Source organism: Rhincodon typus, chromosome 1 (genome assembly GCF_021869965.1).
Source record: "Rhincodon typus isolate 14 chromosome 1, sRhiTyp1.1, whole genome shotgun sequence".
Classification (NCBI taxonomy): Eukaryota; Metazoa; Chordata; class Chondrichthyes; order Orectolobiformes; family Rhincodontidae; genus Rhincodon; species Rhincodon typus.
In genome coordinates this window covers 139,377,587-139,401,160 of record NC_063332.1, presented here as the reverse complement: position 1 = coordinate 139,401,160, position 23,574 = coordinate 139,377,587, and the positions used below count along the sequence as shown (strand labels likewise).

Here is a 23,574-nt window from a genome sequence, read left to right as displayed (position 1 = left end):
CGCTCCCTAACATATTGCTCTACTTTATTTGGTCATATATCAGGAGTGTTAGTTTCCCAACTATCCAGAGCTTTGTGACTCTTTGGTGGACAAAACTTACCAAAGTGCCCTGTTGACGTACTCACCAAATCAGAATAGGGTGTTTCTTGTGACATATATTGGCTTAACAGTTTAGGCAGAGATCTCTGGAATGTCCCTGTGTGTGTGAACATTTTACAGTTTACAAATATGTTTCAAAGCAGAAAGGCTAGAGTTGTGCACATTAGAGAAGCTTCTGCTATCATTACAAAATGAAATGTTTTTGGGACTTTTATTCTTATTCAGAATGTGGTGCAATGCCTACAAACTATTTCAGCTGCTCAAATAGAGTGAAGTTAAAATTTATTTTAAATGAACGAAATGTAAAAGGCAAGGGGTAGCATTTCCCTTACTTCAAAACTGCAGCTGAAACTGTGATTTAATTTAAAAATATATACATTGTTGCAACGTAGTGCAGACTTCATCTATTCTTTGCACTTAAATTTAAAATAAGAAAGAAAGCCAGAAATACTAACCTAAATGTGTTAGTGCATATTGTGCAGCTAGTTCCTTAGCATCTTCCAGCATTGTGCAGAGCTTATCAGGCATGAAATGGCTCAGTGTACCTTGTGAACTGTTCGCAAGGGATGGAATAACCACTTTATAAACAAGCAGTTGTTTCCCATCCTGACTTGTAGTTGAGTATAGGTAGTACTCTGGTGGTGCCCAATTATTTTTGTTGCAGTAATATTCCAAGTGTGTAACTGAGGACTGAAAATGACTAGGCTTCAATGAATAAATACTCAACGGTGTAAGCTTTATTCCAGGGAATAAAGGATATGTGCACCTTTCCAGTTCAGGTGAGCATGAGCTGTGGTGACCATTCAGACGTGCCGGTAAGCTTGGTGACCTTCCTGGAGTTTTTGCTATCCCATCTTCTTTGTTGGTAAATGTTAGTCGTTGATTTTCACAATTAATATTGACTTGACTACCTTGAGTGTACTTCCAAGAGCCATCTTTATTAACTGGCTTTGCAAGGGTGACTTCAATGCTAGCACCATCTATACACTTGCCATTCATAATATTCATAGCTGTAACTGCATCATCTCTGTCAAAAAAGTGCACAAATGCATAGTCTCTGAGCTTTTTTACACGTTCAACTGCTCCAGGTTTAATTTTGTTAAATTCCATTTTGATTGTCTCTTCTGTTGTGGATATCATCAGATTTCGCACATAGAGTACCTTAACCTTTTGCATAGTTTCCTCATCCACTTCTTTTTCTGGGTCTGCCCAATCCACCTGAATGGTATGACCCCACAATTGGAAAGTACCTGAAAAATATATATGAGGTCAAGATGTTATTTCTGAAGCAGCAGGAGCTTAGATATAGGTTTTGCATTATCAAACTACTCGTTACTTTCCATCACTATGCAATGAGAAACACATTGTGCCTGCCAGTTGGAGCTGAAATTTGGAAACATTTGTTATCTGGAATTAGTTTTGGTTCAGGGGTTGCAGACTTTACTTTGAGGTTGTGAGCTCCCCGTCCTCTGAGGCAGAAATGACAGTTATGGAGAAGAGGCTACTAAGTCCAGAGGTTCTGACAATCCCTGACTCATTAGATTGATGTTTGTCTTTAACTTTAGAAATATTTCCAGCAGTTAATGCTGAGCAGGAATGGAATGTTGATGCACCAACATGGCTCAGCCAGAGTCCAGTAAATGAAAGTGACAGACTAATGAATTGAGAATGGATAAAACTAGGATACATTAAGCTGAGCTGTGTTTTTGCTTCTGTCTGCTTGTTGTACAGGCTCCTTACCCTGGCAAATCTGCTTTACAAGCACTGGCAACTAGACCATGGAGGGTAAGATGAGTTGATTGCAGCATGTGGGAAGAAGTGCTGATTACAGTGTGTGTAGTGGAAGGGATTGATTACTGTGTATAAATGTGGGAAGAGGATCTTAGGGTCAGGGCCTAATTAGTGAATGTGTATAAAAATGGGAACAAAAACAGAAGTTGCTGGAAAAGCTCAGAGGGTCCGTCAATCAGAGTTAACATTTTGCGTCCGGTGACCCTTCCTCAGAACTGATGGTAGCTGGGAAAACATTGGTTTATATATAGAACACAGGGAGGGGGATGGGGTAGGGAGTAAACAATAGGATAGAGCCTGGAGAGAGAGAAGAGCAGTTGGATAGACAAAGGAGTTGATAATGATCTGGCTTGGAGGGTGAGTAATTGTTAATGGGGATTGTTAGTGACTAACAATAGGTAGTGCGCAATGGCAGGCTATATGATAACAAGGTCTGATGTGTGTGGGGTAGGGGGCTAGGACATGGGAGAGCTTAGGCCCTAAAATTATTGAACTCAATGTTGAGTCTGGAGGGCTTCAGGGCCCCCAAGCGTAAAATCAGGTGTTGTTCTACCAGCTTTGCTGGAACACTGCAACAAGCTAGAGACAGATGTTTGCCAGTGAACATGATGTTGTGTTAAAGTGGCAGGCAACAGGTAGCTTCGGGTCTTTTTTGCGAGCAGAACGTGGATGTTCTGCGAAGTGGTCACCCAATCTATGCTTCATTTCCCCAATGTAGAGGAGACCACATTGTGAGCAGTGAATGCAGCAGTCTAGATTCTGGGAAGTGCAGGTGAAGTGTTGCTTCACCTGTAAGGTATGTTTGGGCCCTTGGATAGTGGGGAGGGAGGAGGTAAATGGGCAGGTGTTGCACCTTCGCCAGTTGCAGAGGAAGATGACATGGGGCTGTGGGTGGGGTTGGGGGTGAAGGAAGAGCGGACCAGGATTTCCCAGAGGGAACGGTCCCTGTGGAAGGTGGACAAGGGAGGGGAGGCAAATATGTTTCTGGTGGTGGCATCTTGTACCTTCCCCTGCACCTTCACCAGTTGCAACACCTGCCCATTTAACCTCCTCCCTCCCCAATATCCAAGGGGCCCAACATACCTTCCAGGTGAAGCAACACTTCACCTGCGCTTCCCAGAACATAGTCTACTGCATTTGCTGCTCGCAATGTGATCTCCTCTACACTGGGGAAATGAAGCATAGACTGGGTGACCACTTCACAGAAGATCTACGTTCTGCTCACAATAAAGACCCTGAGTTACCTGTTGCCTGCCACTTTAACACACCACTCTGTTCACTGGCAAACATCTCTGTCTCTGGCTTGTTGCAGTGGTCCAGCGAAGATCAACACAAGCTGGTAGAACATTACCTGATATTATGCTTGCGGACCCTGCAGCCCTCCGGACTCAATATTGAGTTCAATAATTTTAGGGCCTAAACTGTTCCATGTCCTCACCCTCAACCCCACACACATCAGGCTTTGTTATCACATAGCGTGCCGTTACACAAGACCTATTGTTAGTCACTAACGGTCCCTATTAACAACTACTCACCCTCCTAGCCAGATCATTATCAACTCCTTTGTCTATCCAACTGCTCTTCTCTCTCTTCGGGCTCTAACCTATTGTTTTCTTCCTCCCCCATCCTCCTCCCTATGTTCTACATATAAACCAACGGTTTCCCAGCTACCATCAGTTATGAGGAAGGGTCACCGGAACCAAAACGTTAACTCTGATTTTCTCTTCACAGATGCTGCAAGACCTGCTGAGCTTTTCCAGAAACTTCTGTTTTTGTCCCTGATTTACAGCATCCGCAGTTTGTTTGGTTTTAATATTGTATAAAAATAGGATTACCTTAGAAAAAATAAAGATTATGCAAGAACTTTAAATGTAGCTTTAAATGTAATCTATTGATAGAATCATAGAAAATAGCAGGAGTAGGCTATTCGGCTCTCAGAGAGCTCTACCACTTGGTACAATCATGGCTAATCTCCTAACTCTCTTCCCTGTTTCTGCCTTCTCCGTTTGATCATTTTAGCTCTAAGAACTACACTAACTCCTTCTTGAAAACTTTCAAAGTTTTGGCCTCGGCTGCTTTCTGTGGCACAGATTTCCAGTGGCTCACCACTTCCCAACTGATGATCAAGAATAGGCTGATGGGGTGGCAATTGATCAGGTTGGATTTGTCCTGCTTTTTATATACAGGACATGGCTGAGCAATTTTCCACATTGTGGGTTAGACCCCTGTTGTAACTACTAGAGAGTTTGGCTAGGGGAGCGGCAAATTCTGGAGCACAAGTCTTAAGTACTATTGTTGGAATGCTATAGCCTTTGCAGTATACATGTCTCCAATCGTTTCCTGATATCATGTGCAATGAATCAAATTGGCTGCAGCTGTATCTATGATGCTGGGGAACACTGGAGGAGGCCGAGACAGATTTTCCACCCAGCACTTCTGGCTGAAGATTGCTATGAATGGACTGAAATGCTGGACTCTTCCATCATTGAGAATGAGAACATTTGTGGAGTCTCCTCCTCCAGTGAATTGTTTAGTAGCCCACCACTATTCACAACTGGATCCTCAGAAAAGGAGTGTTTGAAAAACCTAGAAGAAAGCCAAAAAAATGTTGCAGAAGCATGGCCTACTAGTAAAAAGGGAGAAATGTGAGACTTTTTTAAAGACTCCATAGAGTACCTGGGCTATGTAATCGATGGCGAGGGACTACACAAGGCACCCAAGAAGATGGAGGCTATCATGAAGGCCTCTAGATCAGAGAATGTGTCTCAAATGAGATCGTTCTTGGGACTTTTAATATACTGTGGCAAGTTCTTGTCTGATCTAGCAACCGTGCTAAAACCCCTGCATCGGCCGGTGAGAAGAGGACAGCCGTAGAAATGGACCCCAGGAATGTTAGGAGCCTTACCAGGCGGTGAAGCAAGCTTTGAAAAGGTCAGAAGTGTTGATTCATTTTGACCCGCAGTTGCCATGGCAATGTGCAATGCCTCACTTTATGGGGATGACAGTGTGCTGTCACATAGCTTGCTGATCAGGGAGGAAGGGCCTATTGTGTGTGCATCAAGGTCACTAACAAAGATGGAGGAGAAGTATATCCAAGTGGAAAAGAAAGCATTGAGCATTGTGTTTGGTGTTAAGAAGTTCACCCATTTCCTTTATGACAGGCACTTCGTGCTGCTGACAGGGCACAGGATGCTTAGGTAAGCATTTTTGGCCCGTATACAGAAATAGCGTCAGTGATGGCAACATGCCTGTTTAGATAGGCACTGGCTCATATGAAATCATATACCAATAGTTGGAGAAGCAAGGCAATGTGGATGCTTTATCAAGGTTACCAAGATAGGGAAATAAGGATGTTATCAAATGGAGCCTGAAAATTATGCAGTTTGCCCAGGAAGACAAGGTACCAATGTCAACAAGTTGGATGAAGTCTCAAGCTTAGTAGATGCATAGAATCGCTACAGTGTGGGAGCAGGCCATTTGGCCCATCGAGATAACCCCAACCCTCTGAGGAACATCCCACCAGACCCTCCCCACTACTCTATCCCTCCAATCCTGCATTTACCTGGGGCTAATCCACCTAGCCTGCACATCTTTCGACTGTGGGAGGAAACTGAGGCACAGGGAAGAAACTCACACAGACATGGGGAGAACATGCAAATTCCACACAGTCACCTGACAGTGGAATGGGCTGGGTCCCTGGTGTTGTGAGGCAGCAGCACTATCCACTGAGCCACCATGCTACCCCAAGTGGTACTTAGTCCTGAGAGGAAAGACACATCATGGAAACAGCCCATAAACCCTGACCTGTTTGCAAGGTGGGAGTTGTCTGTATCAGATGTGTGTTTAATGTGGAAAATGAGAGTTGTTATTGCTTCCCTCTGTTATGAGAAAAGGTGCTGCAATAAGTGCAAAGGCATCCTCACATGGGGGGAATGAAAGAAATAACCAGGAGCTACTTTTGATGGGCGAAGGTAGAATGGCCCAGATTTCTCCCCAGATTGAGGAGAAAACAGGATCATGCAAATCCTGTGTATTAGTAAGGGAGATGCCATTTTCGTCACCTCTTCACCTATGTTGAATGGCTTCAATCAACGTGGTAGCAGATTCATGTAGATTTCACAGGACTAACAGAGAGATGGATGTTGTTGGTGGTCATGGATGCCCACTCCCATTGGCTCGAGATGTCAATCATGAAGTCGGCATCAGCGGAAGCCAATTGGATGAAATATTTGCCAGGTTCAGGACCCCTGAACAAGTCATGAGTGACAGTGGGTCACAGTTTTTGTGGTGCCAGAGTACCTGGAAGATCATTGAGTCAACTATGGCTCCATATCGCCCTACAACAAATGGCTGGGCAGAGATTTGTACAAACCTTGAAGCAGGCCTTAAAGGCCTCATTAGGATGGCTACTCAACATCCTCAGCATTCATAAAATAAAACAGAATCCCTACAGTGTGGAAACAGGCCTCTCGGCCAAACAAGTCGACACCGACCCTTGGAGCATCCCACCCAGACCCATCCCCCTATAACCCACCTAATCTACACACCCCTGCACACTATGGGCAATTTAGCATGGCCAATCCACCTAGCTTGCACATCTTTGGACTGTGGGAGAAAACCGGAGCACCCGGACGAAACCCACGCAGACACGGGGAGAACGTGCAAACTCCACACAGACAGTCGCCCGAGGGTGGAATTGAACCCGGGGCCCTGGTGAGGCAGCAGTGCTAACCACTGAGCCACCGTGCCGCCCATGTACAGGAACACATGACAGCACAGTGCTTGCTGGCATCTTTAATGTTCAACTGAGAACTGTATTTGACTTACTGTGGCCGAAAGAGACCAGAGTGGTGGTAGAGCAAAATCAAGGATGAGGGTATTGCAAAGAGGAGAGACTGTACTGGCCCAGGATTATACATCTGGGGAAAAATGGATTTCAGCAGTGACCACTCAAACAGAACCATTGTCAAACGCAGTGCGGACTAGGGATGAACTGGTCAGGAGGAGATACACGTACCCCATATCCAGGGAGAAGACAACAGCAGTTTCCAGAAGACCACACCAGAAAAAGGTTCCTGAGACAAGGAGATGGTCTTTTCAGAATTGCAATTGTTATGGACCAGACCAGACACCCTCAAAATATTTTAAGAAGGTAGCCTAGACCCTAACTTTTTCTTTTTTAAAGACAAATGTGAAAAGCTGTGCTCCAGCCACCATGTGACTGTTCATTAAACAAAAATACAACTTTTTTTCTTTATTCATTCATGGGATGAGGGCATCACTGACTAGACAGCATTTATTGCCCATCCCTAATTGCCCAGAGGGCAGTTCAGAGTCAACCACATTGCTGTGGGTCTGGAGTCACATGTAGGCCAGATCAAGTAAGGATGGCAGTTTCCTTCCCTAAAGGACATTAGTGAACCAGATGGGTTTTTCTGACAATGGATTTGCGGTCGTCATTAGATTCTTAATTCCAGATATTTATTGAATTCAAATTCCACCATCTGCCATGGCAGGATTCAAACCTGGATCCCCAGAATGTTGTCCTGTCTCTGGACTAACAGTCCAGCAATAATACCACTAGGCCATCGCCTCCCCAAGTTAAACCCCATTATAGTTAAAATACAAACAAAAGAAAAATGAACTTAGAATAACTTAATCCAATTGGAAAATCTCACTGAATAATACATACGTAACTAGTACTAATAAACTGTTCCACTTTAGTAACACCTCATGAACATACCCCTTGAAAAGGCAAGTTCAGACATCGATTCTCACATGCAGTTTTCCAATCCAGGAAGAAACAACATTAAGAGAAAATTCAGGGACAGTAGCAGCAAGGAGATATTTACTGAATCTTCCAATTTTGTTGAGATCCCAATAGCTTCTGATGCTACTGAAAAACCAAAACCCAGAAACTCTGATCCATTCATGTTGTTAAACAAAAAGCCAAAACCTCTCAAGTTGTTTACTCAAGTGGTCTTGGTGGACTGCTTGGCATGTCTGCCTTACAACCTCTCTTTAAAGAAAAACAGGACAAAATAACCTCCTAAGGCCACAGCATCATCATACCATTCCTGAGATACACCTTTGTTTGCCAATTTACATCACATCAATGTAGACTACAGAAGGATCGTTTTTGTTTACCCATCAAGGTCTTCCTGATTATTTACACTTATCAAAATTGTACCATTTACAGAATACTCCAAATTAGTCTTTCTAGCATGTATCATTTAACACTTCTCTCATGGTTACAGAACCATGCCCCTCATATTTTTGTATACTTTTTATCTCAAATAGATTGCAATTTCTGGAGTGTGTAAATGTGCAGTTGGATATGGAAATCTAGAAGTTTCTAGAAAGTGGTAGCACAGTGGTATTGCAGAGTCCTTGGTAATGTTCTGGGCACTGGGTTCAAATCAAATGACAGCAGATAATGGAATTTGAATTCAAAACAACCGTGAACTTAAAATTCTAATCATGACCATGAAACTATTTTTGATTGTCGTAAAAGCCCCTCTAGTTCACTAATGTGCTTTAGGGAAGGAAATCTGCTGTCCTTACCATGTCTGGTTGACATTTGTTTTAATTCACTCATGGGAGGTGGGCGTTGCAGGCTGGCCAGAATTTATTGCCTGTACTGAGTTGCCCTTGAGAAGGTGGTGAGCTGCCTTCTGAAACTGGCAGTTTTGGAGCATAAGTCTTCAGTACTATTGCTGGACTGTTGTCAGGACCCATAACGTTTGCAATATCCAGTGCCTGCAAACATTTCTAAATATCACGTGGACTGAACTGAATTGACTGAAGACTTCTGGGGCCCACTGGAGGAGGCAGAGATGGATCATCCACTCAGCATCTCCGGCTGAAAATTGTTGATAAGGCAAAGCATTCACTTTTGCGCTGATTTGCTGGCTCTTCCATCATTGAAACTGGAAATATTTGTGGAACCTCCTCCTCCAGTGAGTTATTTACTTATCCACTACCATTCGTGAATGGATGTGGCAGAGCTTAGATCTGGTGCGGTGGTTGGGGAGGAGATGATGGCCTTGTGGTATTATTGCTAAACTATTAATCCAGAAACTCAACTGAAGTTCTGGGAACCCGGATTCAAATCCTGCCATGGCAGATAGTGGGATTTGATTTCAATATATATCTGAAATTAAAAATCTAATAATTACCAGAAAACTGCTGTTGATTGTCAGGAAAAACCCATCTGGTTCTCTAACGTCCTTCAGGGGAGGAACTCAGTCTGGTCTGACCTACAGACTGCCTCCAGACCCACCACAATGTGACTGATTCTTAACTACCCATGAAATAGCCGAGCAAGCCACTCAGTTGTAGCAACTGCTACATGTGACACCTGGCCACAGAACTGCTCTCTGAAAGTTCTTAGCAAGCCACACAGTTGCATCAAAGGATAAAAATGTTGCAAAACTATGAAAGGGAAATGAATGTATCACTAGGAAACAGTAACAGCACACTCAACCATGTCTACCCAGCAAAGTCCTCCTTACTGATATCTGGGGCTAGCGTCAACATTTGAAGACTTGTTTTACAGGCTAGTTAATATAGGGCTGACATTATAATCATACTAATGTTGGGTTCCATCAGGATCACTCAGCTCCCAACCTCATAACAGCCTGGATTCAAACTTACAAAAAGGCCTTACCTCCAAAGGGGAGGTAAGAATGACTGCCCTTGTCATCTATGCTGCATTCAACAAAGGATATCGAAGAGCCCTAGCAAGAATAGAGTCCGATGGGAATTGGGAGAAAAATTCTGCTGGCTGCAGTCATAACGAGCACAAAGGCTGTTGTTGTCGGAGGGAAGTTATCTCAGGTCCAGGAAACCTCTGTGGGAGTTCCTCAAGGTAGTGTTCTAGACCCTAGCACCTTCAACTGCTTCATCAATCACCTTCCTTACATCATAAGATCACAGCTGAGAATGTTTGCTGATAAATGCACAATGTTCAGCACCATTCACTTTCTGAAGCAGTCTATGTCCAAATGCAGCAAGATGTGGACAAAATCCAGGCTTGGGGTAAGCAACACTCACACCATACAAGTCCAGGCCATGACCATCTCCAACAAGAGAGAATCCAACCATTGACTTAGAGTCATAGAGCTGTACAGCACGGAAACAGACCCTGCAGTCCACCTGTTCCATGCCGACCAGATATCCTAAATTAATCTTGTCCGATTTGCCAGCATTTGGCCCATATCCCTCCAACCCTTCCCATTCATATAACCATCCAGATGTCTTTTAAATGCCTCCACAACTTTCTCTGTCAGCTCATTCCATACATGCACCAACCTCTGCATGAAAAAGTTGCCCCTTCTATCCCTTTTAAATCTTGCCCCGTCACCTTAAACCTATGCCCTCTAGTTTTGGACTCCGATCCCCTGGCTATTCGCCCTATCTACGCCCCTCATGATCTTATAAACTTGTGGTCACCTCTCAGCCTCTGATGCTCTGGTGTTGCAGAATCACCTGCTATCAACATTCTGGGTTATCACTGACCAGGAACTGACCTGGACCAGTTATAAAAATATTGTAGCGACAAAAGCAGATCGGACACTTGGAATCCTGTGGCAAGTAACTGTTCTTCAGACTTCCCAAATCCTTTCTCACATCTTCAAAGCAGACATTAGCAATGTGACAGAATACTCCTGACCATCTTGAATGAACGCAGCTTAAGCAACACTTATGAGGCTCAACCCCACCGAGAACTAAGCACCAGGTCCACAAATGTTCAGTTCCTCCATCACTTACGCACGTTTTCAGCAGTATCATCTACAAGATGCACAATAACTCGCCAATTTTGCTGAGGCAACAGCTTCCAATCCTGTGATCATTACAATCTTTAAAAGGGTAAAGTTGGAAAAATACAGGGAGTACCAACATTTGCAAGTTCCCCTCCAAGCCACTCACCATACTGCTTGGAAATATTTTGCACTTCTTCAGTGTTAAAACCTTAGAACTCCCTCCTGACGGCATTGTGGGTCTACCCACACTGAAGAGACTTTTTAAAAATTCAGTTATGGAATGTGGGCATCACTGGCTGGGCCAGCATTCATTGCCCATTCCACTTGCCCTGGACAAGGTGGTGGTGAGTTGCCTTCTAGCAGCCCATTTGCTGTAGGTAGACTCACAATACTGTCATGGAGGGAGTTCCAGGATTTTGACAGCGACAATGAAGGAACAGTAATAGTGTGTGTGACGGGAAGGGGAACTTGCAGGTAGTGGTGACGCCCTTCTCGGTGGAAGTGGTCATGGGTTTGGAAGGTGCTGTGCAAGTACCCTCGCTGAATTTCTGCAATGCATCTTGCAGATGGTACACAGTACTGCTGCGGTGTTTGAGGATGCAGTGCTCATAAAGTGGGCTGCTTTGTCCTGGATGCTGTCAAGCTTCTTGAGAATTCAAAGCTGCAGGTAATCACCACCTTCTCATGGCAACAATAAGGGATGGGTAATAAATGCTGGCCCAGCCAGAGAAGCATATATCCCATGAATGAATAAAACAAAAAGAAATATCTGCACAAGATAGCCTTCAAAAGTACCTCCAGCATGGAATCAAATCAGAAACCAGCGAACTGATGAGAACAAGCTCTTCGTAAAAAAAAACTTACATTTACATAGCATTTCATAACAACAGGCTATCAAAAATTACTTTTCAGCCAATAACTTACTTTTCAAATGTAGTTTTTCTATTCTAACCCACATCAAAGCAGCAAATATGCACAGAGCGAACTCCCAGATGATAATGTGATAATGATCAGTTAATCTGATTTTGCAATGTTGGCTAAACATTGACTGGCTTATCAGAAGTAATGCATCGTCTCTCCAAAGTTGTGACAATGGGGTCTTTTACATCTCAAAATAGGTGGTGGTTCTTGTTTAACATGTAAAATACAGCACCTCCAACAATGCAGCACTCAAGTCCAATGTGGTACTCCACAAATCCAAATTTCCACTTGGACAATGACTCTTATTGAGAGAATGTACCCTGACTCAATTCTGGCATTGGTTTGGCAGTTTTGCTCATTTCAAATTTGGTTTTCTAATGTCTCAATTTGATTTTGGTACTCACGCTTGTTGCCACTTCTGGCGTCTGTGGCACTTTAGCTAGACAAGTCTGGGTGTGGTGTAGCATTAGTCTTTGTACTCTACTACCTTCCATGCCTTCAGCAGGTGTGATTCTCCACTCAAGGACTGCCTTACTCATACAGGGCGACAACACTGTAAATGGCCCTTCAGTTCATCAACACAGTTGTGAGGAAGGGTCACCGGACCCGAAACGTTCACTCGGATTTTTTTCTTCACAGATGCTGCCAGACCTGCTGAGCTTTTCCAGCGCTTCTGTTTTTGTTCCTGATCTACAGCATCCACAGTTCTTTTGTTTTTTCTTCAGTTCATCAAGCCTGGGTCAGTCAAAAGCAAGCATCTAATTATTCTAATCTTACCTTCCAACACTTGGCACGTTGCCTTGTCATTTTTCCTCAGATTCCCTCTAAACCTCCTTTCCCTTCCCTTGAATCCATGTCCCCTTGGTCACTGAAACCTCGAAAGGGGGAAACTTCCTTCCTGTCTCTCCTATTTATACCCCTCAATTTAATACATCTCAACAATGCCCTCTCAATCTCCTCTGCTCCAAGGAAAACATTCTCAGTCTGTCCATAGCTCCATTCCTCAACTTCTAGTAAATCTTTTGCACCCTGTCTAGTGTAATCACTGCCCTCCTATAATATGGTTTCCAGAACTGCACATCATCCTCTAGTTGGGGGTTAACCAACATTTTATACAGTTCCAGCATAACCTTGATGGTCTTAAATGCTATGCCTCGGCAAGTATCCTATATGCCTTTTGAAACGCTTTATCTATCTGTCTTGCTACCTTGACGGACCTGTGGACACACCAAAGTCTCTCTAATCCTTGGTGATTCCCAGGTCCTACTGTTTATCATGTATTTTCTTGCCTTGTTTGTCCTGCCCAAGTGAATCACATCACCCTTATTTAGTTTGAATTCTATCTTCCACTGATCAAACCAACTATATCCTCACTGAACAGTACAGCACTGGAACAGGAGTTTCAGCCAACCATGTCTGTGTCAGCTATGATGCCATTGTAATTAATCCCATCTGCCTGCACATGGTTATCCCTCTATACCCTACCTGTTCATTGTCTAAATGCCTCCTGTAATGTAAGGCTATCCTCCTCACTACCTCACTAATTTCTGTATCATCCACAAACTTACTGATCAACCCTCCTATATTCAAGACTAAGTAGAGTTGCCACAGTTCTACAGAGACTTAGGATTACAGGGTTGCTCTCTCATTAGAGAGAGAGAGAGACAGCTTATGGTGGCTTAACCTGAGGATCACCACACCTGAGGCAAGAAGAGAGGTCAAGAAGGACAGTCCTTCATGGTAATCTCAGGTGGCGCTTCGCTCAGCCGTCCAGCCAACTAACCTAACCAACCTCCTCAGCGCTGACAAACAGCACTGGAACAGCAGGGGTTAATCAAGAACAGTGATCCCATGGAACTCCACTGGACGCAGGCTTCCAGTCACAAAAACACTCCCTGATCATCACCCTTGGTTTCCTGCCCACAGCCAATTATTAAATCTGTATTAAATTTGTCAACTTTCCTTGGATCCCACGTACACTTACCTTCAGTCAATGTCCCAAGTGGAACATTATCAAAAATCTTGAAGTCCAAGTAGACCACATCAACATACTTGGTTATCTCTTGAAAAATTCAATCAACATGGTCAGGCATGATCTCCTCTTGACAAAACTATGCTGTTTTTGATTAACTCCTGCTTCTCCAACTGCAATCCTTGTATACATCAGTGTTGTATTTGCTCAATTTCTTTATGGCAATTTTCACCGGCACCTCAGCCTTTCCATTTCACCCAGGATACTGATGAAATTATGTTAAATTATTGAATCCTTTATGAAGTGGTTGAACTAAGGGCCATTGTCACTCATCACAATGTCTGGAAAGCTGTAATCAACAAAGTCTGCTTTCACATTCTGCAATCTCACTGATTGATTGTCAATGAATCAACTTATCTCTCATTAGCCAAAATAGTAATCTACAGTCAGAAGATAATCAGTTTCTGTGAAGAAACAGGTGAAGAAACATTCTCCCAGCTTCATCCTTCAATCTTTCTAGGACATCATTTACCATTGATGGCATTCCAGCTTGCTTAGCTGGGTACTCTTTACAAGCAGAGGAAATAATTAATTTCATTGCTGATGTTTAGTCAGTAGAATATTTCTCTTGCCTTCCTACTTATGTACTGGATGGCTTGCCATCATATGCTTTAGAATGGCCCTTATATCCATTGTATAATATGCTGTCGTTGCCCTTCGATTTACCTCTCTGTATGTTCAATATGCTCGTGACCACAGGAGTGTCCTTGATCCTTTCAGGCCATCATTGTATCACTACTTTTTGCAACATTTGGAGTATTTCACTCTAAAGAAACATGGAAACTAGGAGCATTTGCTCCTTCAAGCCTGCTCGTCTCCCCAGTGAGTGGGGGGGTCTACTTGAAATGTATAAAATTCTAACAGAGCAAGATGGACTAGAAGGAGGGAGAACGTTTCCTATTGGCTGAAGAATCTGGAACGAGGGATCGCAGTCTCTGAATATGGGGTGGGTCATACTGGACTGAGATGAGGATGTTTCTTCATTAATTGATTCATTCATTGATGTTTCTTCACCCCAAGGGTTGTGAACCTGTGGAATCTGCCACTTCACAAAGTTGTGGAGGCTAGGTCACTAAGTATATTCAAGCAAGAGACTGATCATTTTTTAGATATTAAATACATCAAGGATTATGGAGAGAAAGCAGGAGTAGTGTGTTGAGATAGAGGAACAGCCGTGATAATATTGCACATAAAACTGCACACAATACTAAAGGTGCAATCTCCCCAGCCCCTGTAGAATTGCAGTAAGACATCCCTACTTGTGGACTCAAACCCTTAAACAAAGGCATTGCTTGTTGCACCTAACTTTCACTGACTGGTGCTCAAGGACATCAAGAGCCCTTTGTGCACACATTTCTCAATATAACACTATTTAAATGATACTCTGCTTCTCACACCAAAATGTGTATGTTATGTACTTTATAGTGCAACCACGATATGTTTGGCTACACACCCAACTTGTCTAGATCTCCCTGAAGCCTCTTTGATCCTCACAACTCTCAGTCCCATATGTTATCAAACAAAAATTCGAATCATTCCATATAGGTCCCTCTTCCAAGTAATTTGTGATATCAAGAATAACTGGGGCTCCAGGAATTGATCCTTGCAGTATCACTCATCACTGCTGACTACATGGAAAAAGACCTATTTATTCCAACTCAGTGTCCCATCTGTCAATTAATCCTCAATCCACACCACTCTGTCACCCCAACCCTGTGTGCTTTAATTTCACCCATAACTTCTTAAATGGGGCCTTATCAAAAGCCTACTTGAAGTCCAAATAAACTACATCCCTTGGTTTTCCCTTGTCTATTCTACTTGTTACATCCTCAAAAAATTCCACTAGATTAGTTAGGCATGACTACCCTTTCATAAACTCATGCAGACTTTGTCTGATCTTGTTAATGTTTTTGAAATGTTCTGTATTCACATTGGCGTTTATTATAACTGACATTTTTTCATTTCTAACGTGAGGCTTATTAACCTGGAATTCTGCTCTCTCCCTCGTTTTAAGCATAAGGGTTACATTTACCATCCTTCAATTTCTAACAATTGCTCCAGAGTTTATAAAATTTTGGAAATGTTTCCAGGGCCATGTTATTACACTCTGGGATACAATTTCAGGCCCAGATGATTTGTTAGCCTCTTTAACCCCAATAATTTCTCTAGCACCATTTTGTGTTTACTAATACTGGTTTTCTTCAACTTCTTTCTCTCACTGCGACCCTTAGTCCTTAATATTTCTTGGAAATGAACAAAATGAGCTCCATTCTTATGCCATTTCTTTGTGCTACATTATAATTTCCCCTATTTATGATTGCAAAGTATTGATCTTTGTTAATCTTTTTCTCTTCACATATTTACGGAAAGTTTTACAGTCAGCTTGTGTGTGTCTTTCAAGTTTACTTTCCTACTCTATTTACCCTCCCTTGATCAATCTTTTGTCCTCTTTTGCTGAATTCTAAACATCTGCCAGTAACCAGGCTTGCTACTTTTTCTGGCAATTATACATGGCTCCTTATTGGTTCAAATATTATCTCATTTATTTTGTCAGCTGTTGTTGAGCCTTCTTTCCTTTTATATTTTTACATCAGAAATGAATAAATAATTGTTGTAATTCACACACAAGCTCCTGAATCTTGAGGAAAATGCTTTGAGGTGATAGGTGGTTGCTGTTGATTATTACTTTGTCATTTCAAAGTAAACATTAATGTAAATGCTCACAAGCAAAGACGTATGCCAGCAACCATTTCCCATTATAGTGTAGAGTTCTGCTCACGTTAATGCCTTGAATCAAAATGCAAAAAATCCCAACTGTATTAGAGTTACACCAAATTCTGCCTTGCTGATGTCACACTGCCAAGTGGGTTCTTCATTTCAAAAAAGCATCTTAGCATTAGCAATGTAATCACTAGTTGTTTGATCAGTGGCAAGAAAAAAAAATAAGGGGAAGGTTAAATTGTAAGTCTTTAAAATGCAGAGTATTGTGAACAAAATTGGGCAACCAGAAGCAGAAATATGACATGTTAGCATTGATAGAAATGTGCCTCAAGCCAGAACAAGAATGGATACTTAACATCCTGGGCTATAAGCTTTTAGTAAAAACAGGATAGAAAAGGGAGGAGGTGTAGCACTCTTGGTCAAAGATAGCAGCATTGCCTTGTAGCGAGATACAGATGCTGAATTAGAATCTATGTTTAGAGCTGAGAAACAGGAAGGGAGCAGTGACCTTGTTGGGTGTTTTTTTTATAGACCTCCAAATAATGAGGAAGTAGAAGAGATCACAGAAAAGTATGGGACTCAGAAGGGGAAGAAATTCCTGAAATAGGTGCAGGAGTATATTCTGGAACAGTACACTTCCAGTCCTACCAGGGAGGGAGCTGTGCTGAATCTAGTCTTCGGAAATGAGGCAAGTGGAGAAGCATTTGGGAAATAGTGATAACATGTTAAGGTTCAATATTAAATGGGAAAATTATAAAAAAAACAATGATTGAGGATGACTAAGCATATTGATGAGAGAATTAGGAAACACTAGGAGGCATGTGATGCATAGCTGAACGATAATAGCAATAGAAATCAGGAAGAGTATCTCAAATTCAGGAGGAAGGTTAAGGCTAGAATAAGAAAATGAAGAGGAAGCATGAGGAAAGGATGTGCTAAACCAAACAGTAAAAATGTTCTTCAAACACAGTGGATCAGTGGTCAGCACTGCTGCCTCATGGCACTAGGGGCCTGGGTTCGATTCCGCTCTCAGGCGACTGTCTGTGTGGAGTTTGGGAGAATGTGCAATGTCGGTGTGGGTTTCCTCCGGGTGCTCCCACAGTCCAAAGATGTGCAGGCTAGGTGGATTGGCCATGCTAAATTGCCCATAGTGTTCAAGGATATATAGATTAGGTGGGTTACAGGGGGATGAGTCTGGGTGGAATGCCGAGAGAGTCGGTGTGGACTTGTTGGGCTGAAGGGCCTATTTCCACAGTGTAGGGAGTCTAAGTTATAATAAAAGATTAGTGAAGGATAGAGTGGAGCCCATAAGAGGAATAAGCAAGGTGAGGTTTTAGACATGCTCGCCGAGCCGGTGGGTTTGGTTGCAAACATTTCATCACGCTGCTAGGTAACATCTCAGGATGAGTGCATGGAGTGGGTGGTGTTATCCAATAAGTATTTCAACTTCTGTTGTAGTTCTTTGGCAAGTCTATATGTTGGTGTACCTGGCAGTGAGACAAGGGTCTGAGGGGTTCCCTTGTGTATCTTGGGGAGTCGTAGAATCGGGGTGTGTTGGATCCTTCTGGCTTTATTTTTTGATTGTCTGTCTTGCTGATCTTTCCTGAGTTGTGTAATTTCTCTAGGGTCGTCGTAATCTGGTTTCCTAGCTGTGGTGTCACGTTTATCATCATCTGTGGGTAGGTACCAGTATCTGCTAGTAGTGCATTAGCTTTCTTGATGTATTGGGTTTGATTGAGGATTACTGTCATGCATCTTTTGTCTGCTGGTAATCTTACCATGTTCCTGTCTTCAAGTCTTTTCAGGGCTTTCCTCTCTTTGTTGAATGTGTTTCACTTTCCTTTTTTACTCAGTGTTGTGACAATCATCTGTCCAATGGTCTGTTGTACTTCTTCTGCGAGTCTGTTGTTCTTTAATGTTGATTTCAGCACAGCAAGGAAGTCAGTCTTTTTGGTGTCTCTTTAGTTATAATTCAGTCTGCGTACTAGGATGGTCTTCTTGGTGTTCGTAGGAGATCGGTCTGAGATGTTTTTAATCCATGAATTTAGGTTGTCCATGTTGTTGATGTGGGTGATTTTGGACAGTTTTTCTTGAAGGGATATTCTTTTCTTTGTTCTGGTCTTTTGTTGTTGTATGCTGATGGCTTGTTCCAGTGTGGATGTCCATTCTTGGTCAGTTGTGTTGGAGTCCGGAATTTTTTGGCACACAATTTCCTGCTCATATTTGTGTAGGCAGTTGTGGACATCATTGCTTATAACCTTTATCATTCTGCAGCCGTTCTGTTCAGCTGTCCTTCATGCCTGTGGATTGTTGACCGATAGTTTATACCTTAAGCTTTGTGGCAGTACCTGCTTTCTGAGGCATTCGTGCAGGAAGTAAAGTTGTTCGTGGGTTGCGCTTAGTCGGATGGCATTTGTTTCCATTTGGCCTGTATGATTATTGATGTGTTGTCCCACCAAATTTGTGTCCCTCGTTGTCTGTGTGTTGTGAGACAAGTGAGAATTGGTCATATCTCTTGGTGGATAGCTGGTGTTCATACAGCCGTGTCGTCAATTTTCTTCCAGTTTGGCCGGAACTCCATCAACAAACACATTCAATTAGACCCTGTATACAAACCACTGAGAAACAAAACTGGAACACCAATCATACCAGCAAACCGAGGTATATAAATAACAAATGGGACAGAACACCAGCGCTTCACCGGAGGCACATTGACAATGTTACCTAGCAGGATGACAAAACGTTTGCAACCAAACCCACCAGCTCCGCGAGCACATCTACAACCACATCCACAACCTAAGCTACAAATCTTCTCGAAAACTTTAAAAAGCAAGGTAAGCTGCTCCCTGAAGCAATGGATATGGCAGAGATACGAAATTAATATTTTGCTCCTATCAAATTAGAAAATGGCGAAGGTGAAAATGTTGGCATTTTAAGTAGTCATCCAGAGATGCCAACCAGCACACAAGATATTCCAACTTCTGGATATGGAATTTTGCTGAAATGTGTTTCATCAGTTCTAAAGCAATGCTGGCTTCTTGGGTGTTATAACACTGAGGGAAACACATTTCAGCCTTATTCTCCATGCAGTTGACTCATGATTAAGAAGGTGCCCTTTCGTCAGCTCAACAACTGCAGCATTAACTCCTCCCACTTTGACTACTTGGTAGATTTTAGGAATTGTGCAACAAACTTGCAAAGTCACAAATGGTGTGCATCATATTCCTGAGAGCTCTGGAACCTTCAGTCCTCCCACGTCATGTACAAAGTTCACCCCATCATTCTTTATCACTGCCTAATGCTTTCTCTGCCGCTGTAGTCCTTGAACCTCCCGCCAACCTCCACCTCACACCATTATCCCAGACTCTATCATGTTGACAATCTTGCTCCTTCCCTCCTAAACTGATAACACTATGCCAAAGCCTCCCTGTAGGTTAGGAGATACATGGGTACAGTACATATGTCACCGAATTCGAAGTACAAAACCTCAGGTTAGTCTTGGGCACATGGGTTCAACTCCTGCCACTACAGATGGTGAAATTTGAATTCTCGAAAAATCTGGAACAAAATAATGGTCATAATCCCCTTTTGGGATGGTAATCGACCATTGTCTGGCCACGTGACTCCAAACCCACAACTGTGTGGATGTCTCTTAAAGGTCCTCTGGGCACCCAGGGAAGCTAGCCTAGGCAGCAGCAGCCTTATTTTGTGAGCAAATAAAAACCCTCATTATATGTGTACCTTTGCATTCTGAGACTCCTTCATAAGACCATCAAACACCTGTCCAGAACCTGATGACTACTACCCTAAAAAAAAATCTAACTGTTCCCTCTGTCTCACAATACCTTAATTTGAATGTTCAAGACCTAACTTTCACCACCATCATCCAGCATTTAGACAGTCACAGCGCTGAAAGTCTATCTGCTGCCTTACATTCGACCAATGCATTTGGAGTATGATCATCCTTCTTACTGTCAGGGACAGACTTCCTTGCCTGTGCCTCACTGTCAATATACCTTTAAAGAGACAATGTATGAAAGTAAACTTTTAAAAAACATGCACACACTACCAGCACTGTATCACAGCATGTTATTTGATGGTATAAAGATTTTAAATGCGATCTGAACTTTGATTACTTGAGGTATGAAATGTTAATGAAAGCATATTGCTCTTTGTAATTGAATAGCTTAAGATCAACCTACATACTTGTGCAGGTGAAAGTAATAATTGTACGTATTAGTTAGCCATAATAAATGTTTGTTTGATCCTCCAGTATAAAATATTACCCATGCCTAGTTTTTGTTAGGAGGGATAACTGCTGCATCAGGTAAAATCACTCTCTGGGAGGCAAAACTCAATCATGATTAGCAGTGTTAGCCATCAATAAAATACTCCGAGATCTTGGTGGCGCACATTTGGAAAACTAATTGAAGTCCATTCAGACTTTGAACAAGGGATTTGGACAAAAGGACAGCTTCTCGCTAAATAGCACTAGTTTCTGAGAGTACAGATGGCTATTATGGATTTGTGAATAGGGCATTGTAAAAATAAAACAAAGTTACTTCCATTAAATTGCAATTAAAGTTCGTTTAGGTTAAAATACATTTTTAAGATTGCCTCTGTTAAAAATAAAGCTGCAGTCCATTTTTGGGCTGAGACATTGCAGACAGGTAAAGTCCAAGTACATGCTGTTCTGAAAGGTGATTGAAGTAAAAATGTCTCTTAGAACAATAAAAGCGCAAAGTCTAATTTTAAAGGGAGATTCAGTGTTAACTTGCACTGACAAGATCGGACACTTGTCTTAAAGTCCAAAGTTTCTTTAAAAAATTTCATTCGTTGAATTTGGGAGTCACTGGCTGGGCCAACGTTTCTTGCGCATCCCTAGATGCCCTTGAGGTAGCAGTGAGTTGCCTTCTTCAACCATGAAGTTCATTTGGTGTCCAGGATTTTGACCCAGCGACACTTCAGGAATAGCAGTATATTTCAAGTCAGGATGGTGAGCAGCTTGGATGGGAATTTGCAGGTGGTAGTGTTCCAGTGTATCTTGTCCTTTTAGATGGTAGCGGCCATGTGTTTGGAAGGTACTATCTAAGGAGTCTTGGTGAATTGCTGAAGTGCATCTTGCGGATGGTATACTATTGCTGCATGTGCTGCCAATCAACTGGCTGCTTCAAACTGGATGCTGTCAAGGTTTTTGAGTTGTTGGCATTGCACTTGTCCACATACTTCACAGTTCTGGTTTGTTCTTTGGAGATGGTGGAAAGACTTTGGGGAGTCAGGATATGAATTAAGCACTGCAGGATTCTTAGTCTCTGACCTGTTTTTCTAGTCACAGTAATGATATGGAGAATCCAGTTCATTTTTTGGTCCATGGTAACCTCCAGGATGTTGATAGTCAGGGATTCATACACCGAAATGCAACTGAAAGTCAAAGGGCGACGGTTAGAGAGTCACACAGTATAGAAACAGGCTCTTTGGCCCACCATATCTATGCTGACCAACAAACACCAAACCACACTAATCCTACTTATCTGCACTTGATCCATTGTTGAATATGCCCTAGTTCTTTTTTTTAAGTACTCATCCAGATGCCTCTTAAATATTGCAAGAGTAACTACTTCCACCACCATCTTAGACAGCAAGTTTCATACATTTACCACCCTCTGGGTGAAAAAGAAGTATTTACTCATCTTCTCTAAACCACTTGCTCCTCGCCTTAAACTGTTGCCCTCCGGTCTTAGGCACATCTGCCACTGGGAAGAGATTCTCATCTTCTCCTGTCAGTGCCTCTCATAATTTTGCATACTTCAATCAGATTTACCATCAGACTCCTCTGCTCCAAGGAAAACAAACCCAACCTCTCCAGTCTCTCCTCATAACTGAGGCTTTCCATCTCAGGCAGCATTCTAATAAATCTCCTCTGTAGCCTCTCTAGTGCAATCACATACTTCTAGTGGCAACCAGAACTGTACAGAGTATTCCATCTGGAACCTAACCAATGTTTTATAAAGTTGTAACATAACTTTCTTGCTCCTACATTCTATGCTCCTGCTAATGAAGCCAAGCATTTCATATGGCTTCTTCACCACCCTGTCTATGTTTCAGGGATCTATGAATTTGTACACCAAGGTCCCTTTGTTCCTCAGTAATCCATAGGGACCTACCATTATGTATATAGACCTCAAAAAATGCAAAACCTTACACTTACAAGGATTAAATACTGTTATTGTTCTGCCCAATTTACCAGCTGATCAATATCAGACTATAGCCCAAAACCATTCTCCTCACTATCAACACTACCAATTGTTTAAACTTTCTTGATGGAGACAATGATTACTTGCTACATGAATTACTCACATGATTACTTACCACCTGTCAACTCAAATTTGGATACTGTCCAGGACTTGCTAGATTTGAACATAGATATGCACCCGAAGGGTCACAAATGCTGTTGAATAGTGTCCCCACTCCTGGTCTTTTGATGGAGGGAAGGTGACTGAAGCAGCATCTGAAAATGACTGGTCCTAAGACATTATGCTGATGAAAGCCTGGTGCTGAAATGACTGACCAACAACTATAACCATCTTCTTTTGTGCTAGCTACAACTCCAACCAGCAAACAGCTTTCTCTTCAATTCCCTTCAAATCTGTTTTCACTTAGATACGTTGATCTTACATTTGGTTAAAAAAAGGTAGCCTCATTAGATCCTGAGGACTTGCCTACCACAATGCTTTTCAAAATGCCCAACACTATCTCCTTATTTTTATATTGACATGGTCTAGAATATCAACATACCTTTCCTGAGATTCACCATCCACATGTCCTTCTCCTTAGTGAATACCGATGCAAAGTATTTGTTAAGGATCTCACCCACTTCCGCCGGCTTCACGCACAAATTCCTTCCTTTGTCCTTAAGTAGACCTAACCTTTCCCTAGCTACCCTCTTGCTCCCTATAGATGTATAAAACACCTTGGGTGTTTCCTTAATCCTGTTTGCCAAAAGACATTTCATGGCCCTTTTGAGCCCTCTTAGCTCCTTGTTTGAGTTCTGTGTGTTCTTCAAAAGTTTGCCTAAACCTTATTATGTATGCTTTCTTTTTCGTTCTGACTAGGCTCTCAATTTCTCTTGATCCAAGGCTTTCAAATCTTGCCATCCTTATTCTTCATTTTCACAGGAACGCACTGGTCCTGAACACAAATCAATTGGCCTTTAGAAGATTCCCACATTCCATATGCAAATTTAGC

General features: G+C 42.3%; 1 protein-coding gene across 4 annotated transcripts in view; it reads right to left on the bottom strand.

The window, feature by feature from the left end:
• Window positions 1-23,574, bottom strand: part of rbm46 (RNA binding motif protein 46) — an 87,216-nt gene that overhangs the window by 5,169 nt on the left and 58,473 nt on the right. For 3 of the 4 annotated variants that reach the window (XM_048600316.1, XM_048600309.1, XM_048600303.1), the window contains exons 4-5: window positions 555-1,349; window positions 126-196 (exon numbers count right to left, since the gene is read on the bottom strand). In XM_048600316.1, the coding sequence (XP_048456273.1) occupies window positions 126-196; window positions 555-1,349 (866 nt within the window). The remainder of the gene's footprint in view (window positions 1-125; window positions 197-554; window positions 1,350-23,574) is intronic. The other variant, XM_020510568.2, reaches the window with a different exon arrangement.